Raw genomic sequence first — 13,245 nt, forward strand, 5'->3', positions numbered from 1 at the left:
CAGAGAACTGTGAAATTCTCATTCTGGAGGCTCTCAAAGTGTCTCAGCTGGTTGAGTATTTTTTCTTTTTTTTTTTTTAATGGTTTATTTTTTAAAAAAGATTTTATTCATTTATTCATGAGAAAGAGAGAAAGAGAGAGAGAGACAGGCACAGAGACACAGGCAGAGGGAGAAGCAGGCTCCATGCAGGGAGCCTAATGCGGGACTTGATCCTGGGTCTCCAGGATCATGCCCTGGACTCAAGGCAGCGCTAATAAACTGCTGAGCCCCCGGGCTGCCTTGGTTGAGTATTTTCAAATTGCCTAATTAAGTAAAAAATTCTGCTTCTTTGTACCTTTCTGGAACAACTCAAATTTCTTCTCCGCAGTCACTAATTTCACCATTCAGTTATTTTCTCCCTTAATCCAAAGACTTAAACCTTCTAAGTAATTCTGAAGATAGGTTGATTAAAAAAAACATAACATTCAAATATTAGGATGGCTGGTATTTTTAACTTTGGAGAAGTAGTACCCTCACATTCTGGAGAAGCAGAAAGTTGTTCAAAATTACATGCTACATTTAGGATGGTATCATATTTAATATTTTTAACTTACACCTATTAAAAAGTCTCTCTCAATATTTAGCACTAGTTTTTGTGTTAAAGAACTGTTACCATCCATGTACAATAATGACTAAAATGGAAAATAAATAAACCAATCTTACTTCAGGCCAGGGTCTGTTTCTCCATATTCATCCAAGTAAGGGGCTGGATAGGCACAGCCTCTGGCTTTACCTTCAACCAGGACTACTCTGCATTCTCGGATTCTGAAGGACAAAACAACCAAAAGGAAATATTATTAAGTGCATATGTACAAATGATAGGCACTGCATCAAAGTTAATCTAGAGAAAAGACATGCCAGTATCTGTTGGGAATTCAGTAAGGGAGACAATAAATACAGACAAATAGATTAAATTGTGTTTTTTCTGAATAAAACAGAATGAACACTGCTATTTTTATTGAAGTTATGGGAAAGGATCAATGGATTTAGGGAAATGGGGCCATTAATAGTGCCTGAATCTATTGAGAGGAAGGAAGCTGTCCTACTTGAGTCATAGGTACCCTGGAAAAATGATGGCTGGGCTTGTTTCTGTTGTTTCCTGACCTACAACCTGGAGTAGGGAAGGAGCAGAAGGACAGAACAACATCTCTTGTTCTGATAGCTTTGGGCCAGAAATAAGGTCAGTCAGGGAAGTGTCAAGCCATTTCTGGTTAGAACCAGTCTCCAACAGTGCAAATTATAATGGACCACTGCCACTTTGAAGTTACCTGGGGTCCTTATAGATAGAAATGAAGACATAAAAATACTGTTTGTGTGCATGTGTACAAAAGGAATAAGTACTACAGAGTGATGTTACAAAATAAACAGTTGGAGTAGGCAGTGGGTTTATTTGTTGTAAATTTCCGAAAAGAAGAAAATAGGAAAAAAAAAAAAAAGAAGAAGAAGAAAATAGGTGTCTGAGTGTGGCCTCTATGAATTTATTCCCATTGTTCCAACAGATGCCAACAAGCAGTAATTATATATTTCATAGTTAGTGAGATATTTGGGCTTATATAAACAGAAACTACATTACATTGGGAGAATGGAAAGAAAAAGCACACATAACCACTTTGAATTTTCTCTCAGGGAACTTCTAATCTTTCCTAAGCATGAAGTAACTATTGTCTACCTCTCAGTCTTTCGCTAAGAGACCAAAGAAAACAATGGTTGCCTGACAGAGGAAATTAAGAAAATGAAAATATTCAAAGGACAACTTTGTATAGGTGCTTTTTAAAAATAGAAGTGTTAGGACTCCGATCCCTCTCATTACATCTGAGTGTTCTACAATACCAGAGTAATCAATACAAAGTCCATCATCCTTAAAATATGCCACAAATAATTAAAATGCCAACAGAGTCCCTTTTTAAAACAAAAATTATTCTGCAGTATCTTCTCAAATGCAATTTCATGTGAATAAAAAGTCTATACTCTTAACTTCTGGCAGACCATTTCTTTTTTTTTTTTTTTTTTGGCAGACCATTTCTTATCAACACACTGTCCTACCATAACAGCCTCCAGATTGGATTCAGATTCTGTAAGTTCATTATGAAGCTTCCAGAACACTCACTACTCACTTAAGGAAAATGCAGACTCCAGCTCCACAGTGAAGTGCATGAAAAATGCAAGCTCCGACCTCTTCCCCATTCACAATTTCTTGGCAGCAAATGTTCTGAGAACATAGTATAGCTCCACAGAAAAGACACAGAACAGGGTGCTTTCGCTCATCATCTGCAGACCGTGGGCACCTCAAAGGGTAAGAAAACATTCAGTATGGTGGAGAAACAATAAAAACATGATATATCCAGTTAGCGATGAATTGTGTTCATCACTGGCTGGCTGCTTTGCAGCAAAGAATGCTCTTAAAACACAAGAAAACAGGAATCCCTGGGTGGCGTAGTGGTTTAACGCCTGCCTTTGGTCCAGGGCGTGATCCTAGAGACCTGGGATCGAATCCCACGTCGGGCTCCTGGTACATGGAGCCTGCTTCTCCCTCTGCCTATGTCTCTGCCTCTCTCTCTCTCTCTCTCTGTGACTATCATAAATAAATAGCAATTAAAAAAAAACTTAAAAAAAAAACCACAAGAAAACATGTATACATACATAATTTATTTAGAGAGGGAGAGAAGGGGGGGAAGGGGGGGAAGGACAGAGGGAGAGGGAGAGGGAGAATCTTATGCAGGTTCCACACTCAGCGAGGAGCCTAACACAGGGCTCAGTCTCACAACCCTGGGATCAGCTGAAATCAAGAGACAGATGCTTAATGGATTGAGCCACCTAGGTATCCCCAAACACAAGAAAACATTTAATTAGATGATTCCTCTTTAATAAGGACTTAAAAAAACTCCTGATTAATCCACAGTAAGAAAATTTATTATTAAATATACAGTGTCTGGGCAGCCTGGGTGGCACAGCAGTTTAGCACTGCCTTCAGCCCAGAGCCTGATCCTGGAGACCCAGGATCAAGTCCCATGTTGGGCTTCTGGCATGGAGCCTGCTTCTCCCTCTGCCTATGTCTCTCCCTTTCTCTCTCTCTCTCATGAATAAATAAATAAAATCTTTAAAATCAATGAATATACAGTGTCCTGATAATTCCCATAGTTTGGTAATTAAATATGCCTTGAGACTGAGATACATTTATAGAATCCAGTCTTCATCTGACATGACCAATTTATAGTCAACTCCCTCCTCTGGATTGGCTAAGTCAAGCTTATGTCCTCAATATTAGAGGAATATGATCTTGCTAGGTGTATAATTTCTTTTTTAAAAAATCACGATGTGGGTTCAGACACATTTCTTGTCTATTTTGTTGAAGTACCGAAATCTTTAGGGTTCAAATGAGAGACTGTAGTATTGAGAGTTAATGCACCCTCCGTCTGGGAAACAAAACAAGTTTTTAGGAAGGAAAAAGCGACAGAGCTGACTTGCTTGAACTAAGTAAGTAGTACACTGAGATCTACCATTTTACGTAATAGCCTGCTAGAGTCTTGTTATGATGCCCCTCAAGAGGGGTATCACTCTCTGAATTAAAGTGATAATGGCTATCTTTAAAAAATAAAGCTTTCTATACTCCTATCTCTGCCTTATAATGGAGATACTAGAAACATCAAGAATTCCTTTATTTGGGCAGTAAAAAATAAATGCAACCACTAAGTTGAGATCCAGTGAGGCTTACAATAGGGTCAGAATAAAAAGCACCAAAAGAATCTCCAGCTCCAATAAGGAATTAACAGTTTATTCTCTGATCTCTCATTTCTCAGGTAAGATAAGATGACCACTACTGTCTACACAGGAGCAGACAGACTCTGTGCATAGGTATTCCACTCCTGTCTCCTGGAGATGAGGAGACTATTCTCACTTCCAGGGGGAAGAACATAATTATAGCTCTTTTTGGATAAAGCCATTACCTTTCACCTTTAGTGCAGGATGGCTGAGTCCTAGTCACTAGCATCCTATAAAGGAAAATAGAGGTGACACTTCAAGAATAGTAACTGGGCAGCTCACCCTCCTACAGTAGAAATGGCTCTGTTAATGGAAACTGGTGGTGACAATAAAACTGGAAGAGATGATAAGATTTATTTTCATTTTACTTGAAACCAGTAAGTAGTAGTATCATCCAGGGGGAATCTTCACTGTGATTAATGACTAACACTCTTCTAAGACCCTCCTAAAAGCCAAAGAGTGATATTCTTTAATGCTGGGAAGATAACACCTATTCACTGGGATTCTGTGATAGCAATACAGCCCTAAGGTTAGGAGAATCACTAAACTTAGAGCTGGATGAAATCTCTGAAATCATCTAGCTAATATTTTAAGGGCTGAGAGGTAAATGACTCAACCATTTCTTTAGGTGACTGAACTTAATCTGCATGGGACAAACAGCAAGGGAACTAACACCACGATCAATTTTATCTAGTAATAGAGGCTGGCATTTGGCTGCCCAAGCCCCTTGTGGGCCAGCTAAACTCTCTGGCTTCAGGGCTCAAAGCAATGGTCATAACTGAATAGGAGAATTTCCTTAGTCATTCTTATAGGGCAGGGCAGTGATTCTCAGAGTGGGCCATATAGGGGTTCTTCATCAAACCTTCAAAATGATAAAATTCCTTTCTTTACTCCTTCAAATGATAGCAAGTTATTTAACATATGACTAAGGACTTCAATAGTCTTTTGTAGGCCACAGCAATTCATTAGAATTACTAACTGGTATCCTTAAAATTTAAGAGTTATTTGTGTTTTCTGAGAGCTCTAATTAATTTAAATTTATTAAGAAGTCTGGCTGCTGCACAAAGATTACTTAATATTACAAAACTCCCAACTGAGCTTTGGAATTCCTGCAATTTTGGAAAAAGATGCTGTATTATCAGCACATCATCAATAAAGTCTTGAATAGGCTTTGATTTCAGATTGCTGAGATTCTTGCCTTTTAATTACAAGTTACTGCTAATTTCATGTCATCATTGTTAATCTGATTTGCTTTGGGTGGTGGTGTTGATGCCCTGAGTGTCAAAGGATACATAACTGCATCAGGAGTAATTGTGACCTATTATTTTTTAAGATATGATGCATTGTGATTCAAATATGAAATATTCACAGACCAATGGCTGAGGCAGATATAAATATAATTTCTCCATTCAGGGGCATTATATTGGTGGTGTGTAGCTCATGAATTTATGTTATTTGAAAAACTTACATCATATGATAGCTACGTAAGTATAAACTGTTAACTTTACAGAGCATTATTTTATCATATAGAATCATGGGCTTAATTAAGCTCACGTTCTTTTCTTACAAAAGTAACTAATAGGTAATTCATACACGATATTAGTAATGAGTATAATGTAACTTGTTTATTTTACTTCTCGCCAGTCTTTATCATCCAGATTTTTTAAAATTTGAAAGTAATCACTGAAAGGGAAGAGGAAGATAAAGTCTGAGAAAATGGGATCCCTGGGTGGCGCAGCGGTTTGGCGCCTGCCTTTGGCCCAGGGCGCGATCCGGGAGACCCTAGATCGAATCCCACATCGGGCTCCCGGTGCATGGAGCCTGCTTCTCCCTCTGCCTGTGTCTCTGCCTCTCTCTCTCTCTCTGTGTGACTATCATAAATAAATAAAAATTAAAAAAAAAAAGTCTGAGAAACACTGCTTTAGTAGTGTTTAATCTGATCAAGGTAAGGGGTGAACGCACTACCAAAAAAGGCTAGAGAGGTGTATTCCTCCTTCTAGTATCCAGGCTTAAACCTGAGCCACAATGCTATTACATGTTTTACTGTTCTGATGGGCTTCCATATAAGATTTTCCTTGGGGAAAAAAAGGGTCTTTCAATGTTATTTCAGTGAGGATGTGGTCATCTCACTGTATAGTGCTTAAAGACACATGTATAGATGATATTTCTAAGAGAACTACTTGTTTATGAAGTTGGGAACAGTGTTATTTCAGTGGATGGAGGTATTGACCACACTTCTACACGTAAAATACTGTTTAAAGATACATGAATAAATGATTATTCTTAGAGTGCTTAAAAAAAGGCTTCTGTAGCTTTAAAAAATAATTGGGAGATATCATTGAAGATGATAAAGTAAGGAGCTCCAGGAATTGGTTCCTCTACCAATACAACTGTTGTTCAGGCAAGAACGGTCTGAAGCAACTGTTTTGGAACTTAGAATCATGGTGAACACTTGCAGCATCCACAGGGATGCTTAACAAAGAAAGAGGTTGGTAAATTTCAGTGAATTTTTTTTTTTTTTTTTTTTTTGTGTGTGTGTGTGTGTAGTGGCTACCACCCCCAGTCCCCAGCCCTATAGCAGGTAGCTATGGGGGTTGCTGCCCATAATTCTGGTGTGGCTTGCTGGTACCAGGATGGGTAATAGAGAAACTGTCAAAAATCAGAGTTGTGTGTTTAGTTCTGCCTGGCAGCTCACTGAGGGGATGACACAGAGACTGACCATTGTTTCAACCCCTATGGGCTGAATTGACTTTCTTGGAAGTGATGGTAGAGGAAATTTAAAGAGACACATATTTATATTTTTTTCTTCTCTTCACTTTTCTTACTGGATTAAGAAATTTAAGGAAATCTCTGTCAGTTCATTGGCTAACTGTAGAGATGAAGAACAGAGACTTCAGTGAACAGTAAGGAATAAAATTTTTGCAAAAAAAAGCAGTTTGGAAAAGTCACTGAACAAATAGACACCTGGCAGCCTTTATCAAGCAACAGTGGCAATTCTTGGGGAGGGGGAATCTGATTTCTAGAGCTACTACATTACAATATTCAAAATGTCCAATTCTCAACCAAACTCACAAAACTTACAAAGAAACAGAAAAGTATGGCTTTTAAAGGATAGTTTTGGGCTATAAATAGGCATTCATAGGAAAACATCTGTAAGCCCAGACATGACACTTAATAATAAACAAATACTTTAATGAACTCTCCCCTTTTAAAAAAATTTTATTTATTTGAGAGTGAGGGAGTGAGTGAGACTAAGAGATTGAGTGGGGGTACGGGTAGGGGCAGAGGAGGAGGGAGGGGGAAAAGTAGGCTCTCCACTGAGCAGGGAGCCTGATGTGGGGCTTGATCCCATGACTCTGAGCCAAAGGCAGATGTTTAACTGACCCAGCCACCCTGGCACCTCTTTATTTTTATGTTTTGTTTTTTAAAAGATTTTATTTATTTATTTGACAGAGAATGAGCGAGCAAGAGAGAGTGAATAAGAGTGCACAAGCAGGAGGCGCGGGAGAGGGAGAAATAGGCTCCTCACCGAGGATATGGGACTCAGTGATATGGGACTCTGGGATCATGACCTGAATCGAAGGCTCAACCACTGAGCCACCCAGGTGCTCTGCAGGTGCCCCTTTAAATGAACTCTTAAATGAGTTCAAAGAGCTGAAGAAAACCACTGACAAAGAACTAACAGAAAAGAGGAAAACATATGAAAAAGTAGAAAATATTAGCAAAGAGAAATTATAAAAAAGAAACAAATAGAAAAGTATGCAGCTAAAATAAACTTACTAGGGAGTTCAACAGCATATTGGAGGGCATAAGAATCACTGAATTTTAAGGCAGGGTAACTGAAATTACTGAGTAACGGAGCAGAAAGAAATAAGAAAGAACAAAAAAGAACAAAGGGATTTATGAGACACCATCAAGCATACCTACTACATACACATTATGAGAGTCCTACAAAGACAAGCCAGCAAGAAAAAAATTTTGAAGAAATAATGGCCCAAACTTCCCAAATTTGTTGAAAGACATCAATTTACACAACAAGAATGAAACTGAATTACAAATAGGATAAATTCAAAGAGAATCACCTGGAGATATGTTATGATCAAACTGTCAAAAGTCAGGAACAAAGAAAGAAGCTTGAAAGTAGCCAGAGAAGCAACTCATCACATACAAGGGATCCTCAATAAAATTAACAGAAATTAACAGCTGATTTCTCATTAAAAAACCATGGAGGCTAAAAGGTAGTGGAATATAGTTACTGTGCTCCAGGAAAAAAAGCTGTCATTTAAGAATTCTATTATCTGCCAAAACTATCCTTTAAAAATAAAGGAGAAATTAAGACATTCCCAGATAAACAAATACTAGGTAGTTCATTGCTAGTAAGCCTGTCTTACAAGAGGTGATAAAGGGATTCCTTCAAGGTGAAACAAAGGAACACCAATGGTAACTCAAGTAACTCAAGCCATGTAAAAAACACAAGTAACTTGTGAAGCTAACTACACATGTAAGTTATAAAAGCTAGTGTTAAAAAAAAAAAAAAGCTAGTGTTATTATAATTTTGGATGCATAACTCCTTTTTTGGTTTATTATATTATTTAAAACACAAATGAACAAAACAATCGTTATAAATCTACATTGACAAGCACACAATGTATAAAAATGTAATCTGTGATTTTAACAACATAAAGAGGGGAGAAAAAAATTAGAAATGAACAGTTAATGTATGCAATTGAAACAAAGTTGTTTTCTTTCTTTCTTTTTCATTTTTTTAAGATTTAGAGAGACACAGAGAGAGAGAGAGAGAGAGAGAGGCAAAGACACAGGTGGAGGGGAGAAGCAGGCTCCTTGCAGGGACCCTGATGTGGGACTTGATACTGGGTCCTGGGATCACGCCCTGAGACAAAGGCAGATGCTCAACCACTGAGTCACCAGGCATCCTGAAACTAAGCTGTTTTCAAGTCAAACTAAATTTAAGATGTTAATTGTAATCCCTACAGATACCCAGCTAAGTTGTAGGGTATAGGAGGAACATGCAAAAATCAACTGTGTTTCAACATACCAGCAATGGAATAGTCCAAAAAGGAAATTAAGAAAATAATTTTTTTTAAATTTTTTTTTAAATTTTTATTTATTTATGATAGTCACAGAGAGAGAAAGGCACAGAGACACAGGCAAGGGAGAAGCAGGCTCCATGCACCGGGAGCCCGATGTGGGATTCGATCCCGGGTCTCCAGGATCGCGCCCTGGGCCAAAGGCAGGCGCCAAACCGCTGCGCCACCCAGGGATCCTAAGAAAATAATTTCATTTAGAATAGCATCCAAAAGAGTAAAACACCTAGGAATAAATTTTAACTAAGGAGGGAAAGACTTGTACCCTGGAAACTATAAAACACTGCAGAAAGAAATTAAAGAAGGCCTAAATATGGGAAGGCATCCATGCTCATGGACTGAAAGACTTCACGTTTATTTTGTTTTGTTTTTTAAAGATTTTATTTATTTATTTGGGAGTGAGTGAGAGAGATAACAAGGGGGAGGGGGAGGGGAGAGGCAGAGGGAGAGGGAGAAGCAGATCCCTTGCTGATTATAGAGCCAGATGCAGGGCTCAATCTCAGTACCATGGGATCATGGGGTCATGACTGAGCTAAGGCAGAAGCTTAACTGACCAAGCCACCCAGGCGCCCCCTGGAAGACTTACTGTTATTAAGATGGCAATACTCTCTAAAGCAATCTATAGATCAACTCAATCTCTATTAAAATTCCAGTTGCCTTGGGGCACCTGGGTGGCTCACTGGTTGAGCGTCTGCCTTTGGCTCAGGGCATGAGCCTGGGATAAGTCCCACATTGGGCTCCCTGCAGAGAGCCTGCTTTTCCCTCTGCCTCTGTTTCTGTCTCTCTCTCTGTCTCTCATGAATAAATAAAATCTTTAAAAATAAAATAAAATAAAATTCCAATTGCCTTTTTACAGAAACGGAAAGGCCAAATTTGCATGTAACTGCAAGAGGCCCTAGTCAAAGCAACACTGAGAAAGAAAAAGTTGGAAGGCTCACATATTACAACTTAAAAATTTACTACAAAGCTATGGTAATTTAAAAGCATAAGGACAGACCAAAGGAATAAACTTTAGAATTTAGAAAGAAACCCAAACACATCTATGACCAATTGATTTTCAACATAGGTGCTAAGACTACCCAATGAGGTAAGAACAGTTCCTTAAAAAATGGTGCTAGGGTAACTGGAAACCATGTGAAAAAAAGAATGAAGTTGGATCTCCTCTCTCATTTCAAAAATGAACTCAAAACAGATCCATAGTCTAAATATAGAGCTAAAACTACAAAACTATTGAAAGAAAACATAGGGGTAAATCTTCATGACCTCACATTTGGCAATGGATTCTTAGTTTTGACATCAAAAGCATAAGAGACAAACAAAAGAGACAAAATAACCTTTATGCATTGCAAACATTATGAAGAATATGAAAACAGGGATCCCTGGGTGGCGCAGCGGTTTGGCGCCTGCCTTTGGCCCAGGGCGTGATCCTGGAGACCCAGGATCGAATCCCACGTCCAGCTCCCAGTGCATGGAGCCTGCTTCTCCCTCTGCCTATGTCTCTGCCTCTCTCTCTATCTGTGACTATCATAAATAAATAAAGATTAAAAAAAAATAAAAACACAGCCTATAGAATGGGAGAAAATATTTGCAAATTAAAAACCTGATAAGGGCAATTAAAAAATAAATGAAAATAAAAAAATATAAAAATCTGATACGGGCTGCATATCCAGAATATATTGAAAGAGAACAGAAGAGGCCATCCCAAAATATGCCACCTTGGCATACTGATTATTTTGAATTTAAGTTACTTAAGAAACAGCAGGTGCAAAAAGTATACTCTGACCTTCTTTTGTTTTCCTAAAAGCAGGAAATAAATGTCCCATATGAAGATATCCTCCCTGTACCAGAGGATAGAAAGTATCCTTAAATAGGGAATCAGAGGTAGGGAATTCAAGGTCAAGAAGGCTATATAAACAAACTCTCTTCTTCTTCAATTTGGTACTCCAAGCCTTAAACCCCTCTGTTTTGTAAAATCTTTACAAAAAATTGTTTCTTTGACTAAAAGGTATAAACTCAGTTACTTCTTTGAGTCTCATTATTTCTATGAGTTCCCTCATATACAAAATTAAACTTTTCTCCTATTAATCTGTCCTATGTTAATTTAATTATTTGGCCAAACAACCTAGAGAGAAGAAAGGAAGAGTTTTCCTCTTCTTCAATATAAAGAACTCTTAGAACTCAACAACAAAACAGTCCAATTCCAAGATGGGCAAAGGACTTGAACAGACATTTCTCCAAAGAACATAGATAAATGTCCAACAAGCATATGAAAAGATGTTCCATATCAGTGGTCATTAAGAAAAGATGTATCAAACTACACTGAGCTACTGTTTTATACCCACTAGGATGGCTTTAATTAAAAAAAAAAAATAGAAAATATCAAGTGTTGACAAAGATGTAAAAAATAGGAGTTCTTTTACATTGCTGATGGGAATGCAAAATGGTACAATTATGGAAAAACAGTTTAGTGGTCACTCAAAGATTTAAGCATATAATTACCATAATGACACAGTAATTGTACTCTTAGGAATATACACCCAAGAGAAATGAAAATATATGTCCACATAGAAACATGTACATGAATGTTTATAGTAGCATTATTCATAATAGTCCAAAGGGGGAAACAACCTAAATGCTCATCAATGGATAAACAAACTCTGGAATATACAATCTTATTATTTTAAGATTTTATTTTTAAGTTATCTCTACACCTAACGTGGGGCTTGAACTCACAACTCTGAGATCAAGAGCTGCATGATCCACCAACTAAGCCAGCCAGGTGTCCCTCCAGTGGAAAATTAGAATATTATTTAGCCAAGAAAGGACTGAATACATGCTACAACTTGCATGACATCAAAAACTATACTACATGAAAGAAGTCAGACACAGAAGGTCATACATTCTATGGCTCCTTTTATATGATATGTCCAGAGCAGGCAAATCCAGAGAGACCAAAAGCAGATTATTGGTTATCAGGGGATCAGAAAAGAGGGAAATGGGGATTATTTAGTGGATACAAGGTGTTTCTCCAGCATGATGAAAACGTTTTGAAACTAGAGAGAGGTGATGGATACACACAACAGCTGAACTGTACACTTTATCATCATTAATTGTATATTTTATGGTTTTCAGTGGTCACTTTAAAAAAATTTTGCTAGTGGTGGTGCATTCCACCACCTCCAATTTTTACAATTGTAAAAACTTAACAATTTTTTAAAAACATATTTCTTCTTACCTGAAATGAGAAGCTTGATTTAGGAGGCAGCTATAGTCATCAGGAAGCTCTATCAAACTATTTCTTTTTCTAGGGTATCTAGAAATGTAATTTAAAAGACAATTTTACTTATGAGTAAATAAGCCCATGTCAAAAATTGACAAGGTAATAGAAGGAAGAATATCTTAAAAATAACAAAAGGATCCATACTTGCAACCCACAGTAATTCCTCCTATTGACTACATTAAATCTGAGTTTCTCAGCCTAGAATTTCAAATCTTTTCATCATCTGGTTTCCTTTCCAAACTCAACTCTCACTATTTCCTAAGACTAAATTGTTCTAGCCAGATTTCCACCATGGTTAGGAAGGTAATATAAAGAAGTTAAGAACACAGTCTTTGAAATTAGACCTCATTATAAATCCTAAATTCTCTGATACCTGACAAGTCACTGAAAATAAGCCTGTTTTTCTTGGGTTTGTAAATGGAGGATGAATATATTATACTTTCTCAGTCATAAGGCACACCATCAATTTCATAACACATTTTTGAGGATGAGGGAGAGAGAAATATAAAGGACTCATGCTGATTTAAGAAATGTTAAATATAAATAATAGTACGGAGGAATCTCACAGCTGTTGAGGACTCAATAAGATATTGAAGTGGAACATAATATGCTTAGTACTTGATAATATGTTTGCAAATGTTATTATTCACTCTTACCATACAGTATAGCTACAATAAAAGCCTTGAATGCACACCCTAGGAAGTTTACCATTTGAATAACATGGAAATTCTATCCTCAAACCCCAATCACCTTAAATTCTATTATTCCCTCTCTGTTTAGCTGAAAATTATCTCCTCTAAGACTAACTTTGCATCATTAAGACTTTTTTACTCTTTAAATTTCTATAGCATAACAGTATATTCCATATATTATTTTACGTAGTTTATGCACATAATTAAATTGTAAATTATCCATGACCAAAAAGCTGTATGTATTAGGTCTTTTAACTCTCCCAAAATATTTTAGTACCATGCTGGGGAAATAGTAGGTGTCTAAAAGGCACACAATGAACTGAAATAAAGGAAAAATTATGTCAGATTAATAGTTCTAAAATAGATACTC

The 13,245-nt window shown here is 37.2% G+C and overlaps 1 protein-coding gene and 1 long non-coding RNA gene across 5 annotated transcripts in view; one reads left to right on the forward strand and one right to left on the reverse strand.

Annotated features, from left to right (window-relative positions):
* The window catches only part of LOC112676055 (uncharacterized), a 32,064-nt gene extending 26,378 nt beyond the window's left edge, over positions 1-5,686 (forward strand). Inside the window, exons 3-4 of the long non-coding RNA XR_003146262.3 lie at positions 2,055-2,332; positions 5,443-5,686. This is a non-coding gene — a long non-coding RNA (uncharacterized LOC112676055). The remainder of the gene's footprint in view (positions 1-2,054; positions 2,333-5,442) is intronic.
* UBR1 (ubiquitin protein ligase E3 component n-recognin 1) overlaps positions 1-13,245 on the reverse strand; it is a 139,496-nt gene that overhangs the window by 3,236 nt on the left and 123,015 nt on the right. For all 4 annotated transcript variants that reach the window (XM_035709130.2, XM_025473034.3, XM_025473033.3 and 1 more), the window contains 3 exons: positions 12,139-12,216; positions 2,154-2,324; positions 703-804 (listed from right to left, as the gene is read on the reverse strand). In XM_035709130.2, coding sequence (XP_035565023.1) covers positions 703-804; positions 2,154-2,324; positions 12,139-12,216 — 351 coding nt within the window. The remainder of the gene's footprint in view (positions 1-702; positions 805-2,153; positions 2,325-12,138; positions 12,217-13,245) is intronic.

This window comes from Canis lupus, chromosome 30 (assembly GCF_003254725.2).
Source record: "Canis lupus dingo isolate Sandy chromosome 30, ASM325472v2, whole genome shotgun sequence".
Taxonomy (NCBI): domain Eukaryota; kingdom Metazoa; phylum Chordata; class Mammalia; order Carnivora; family Canidae; genus Canis; species Canis lupus.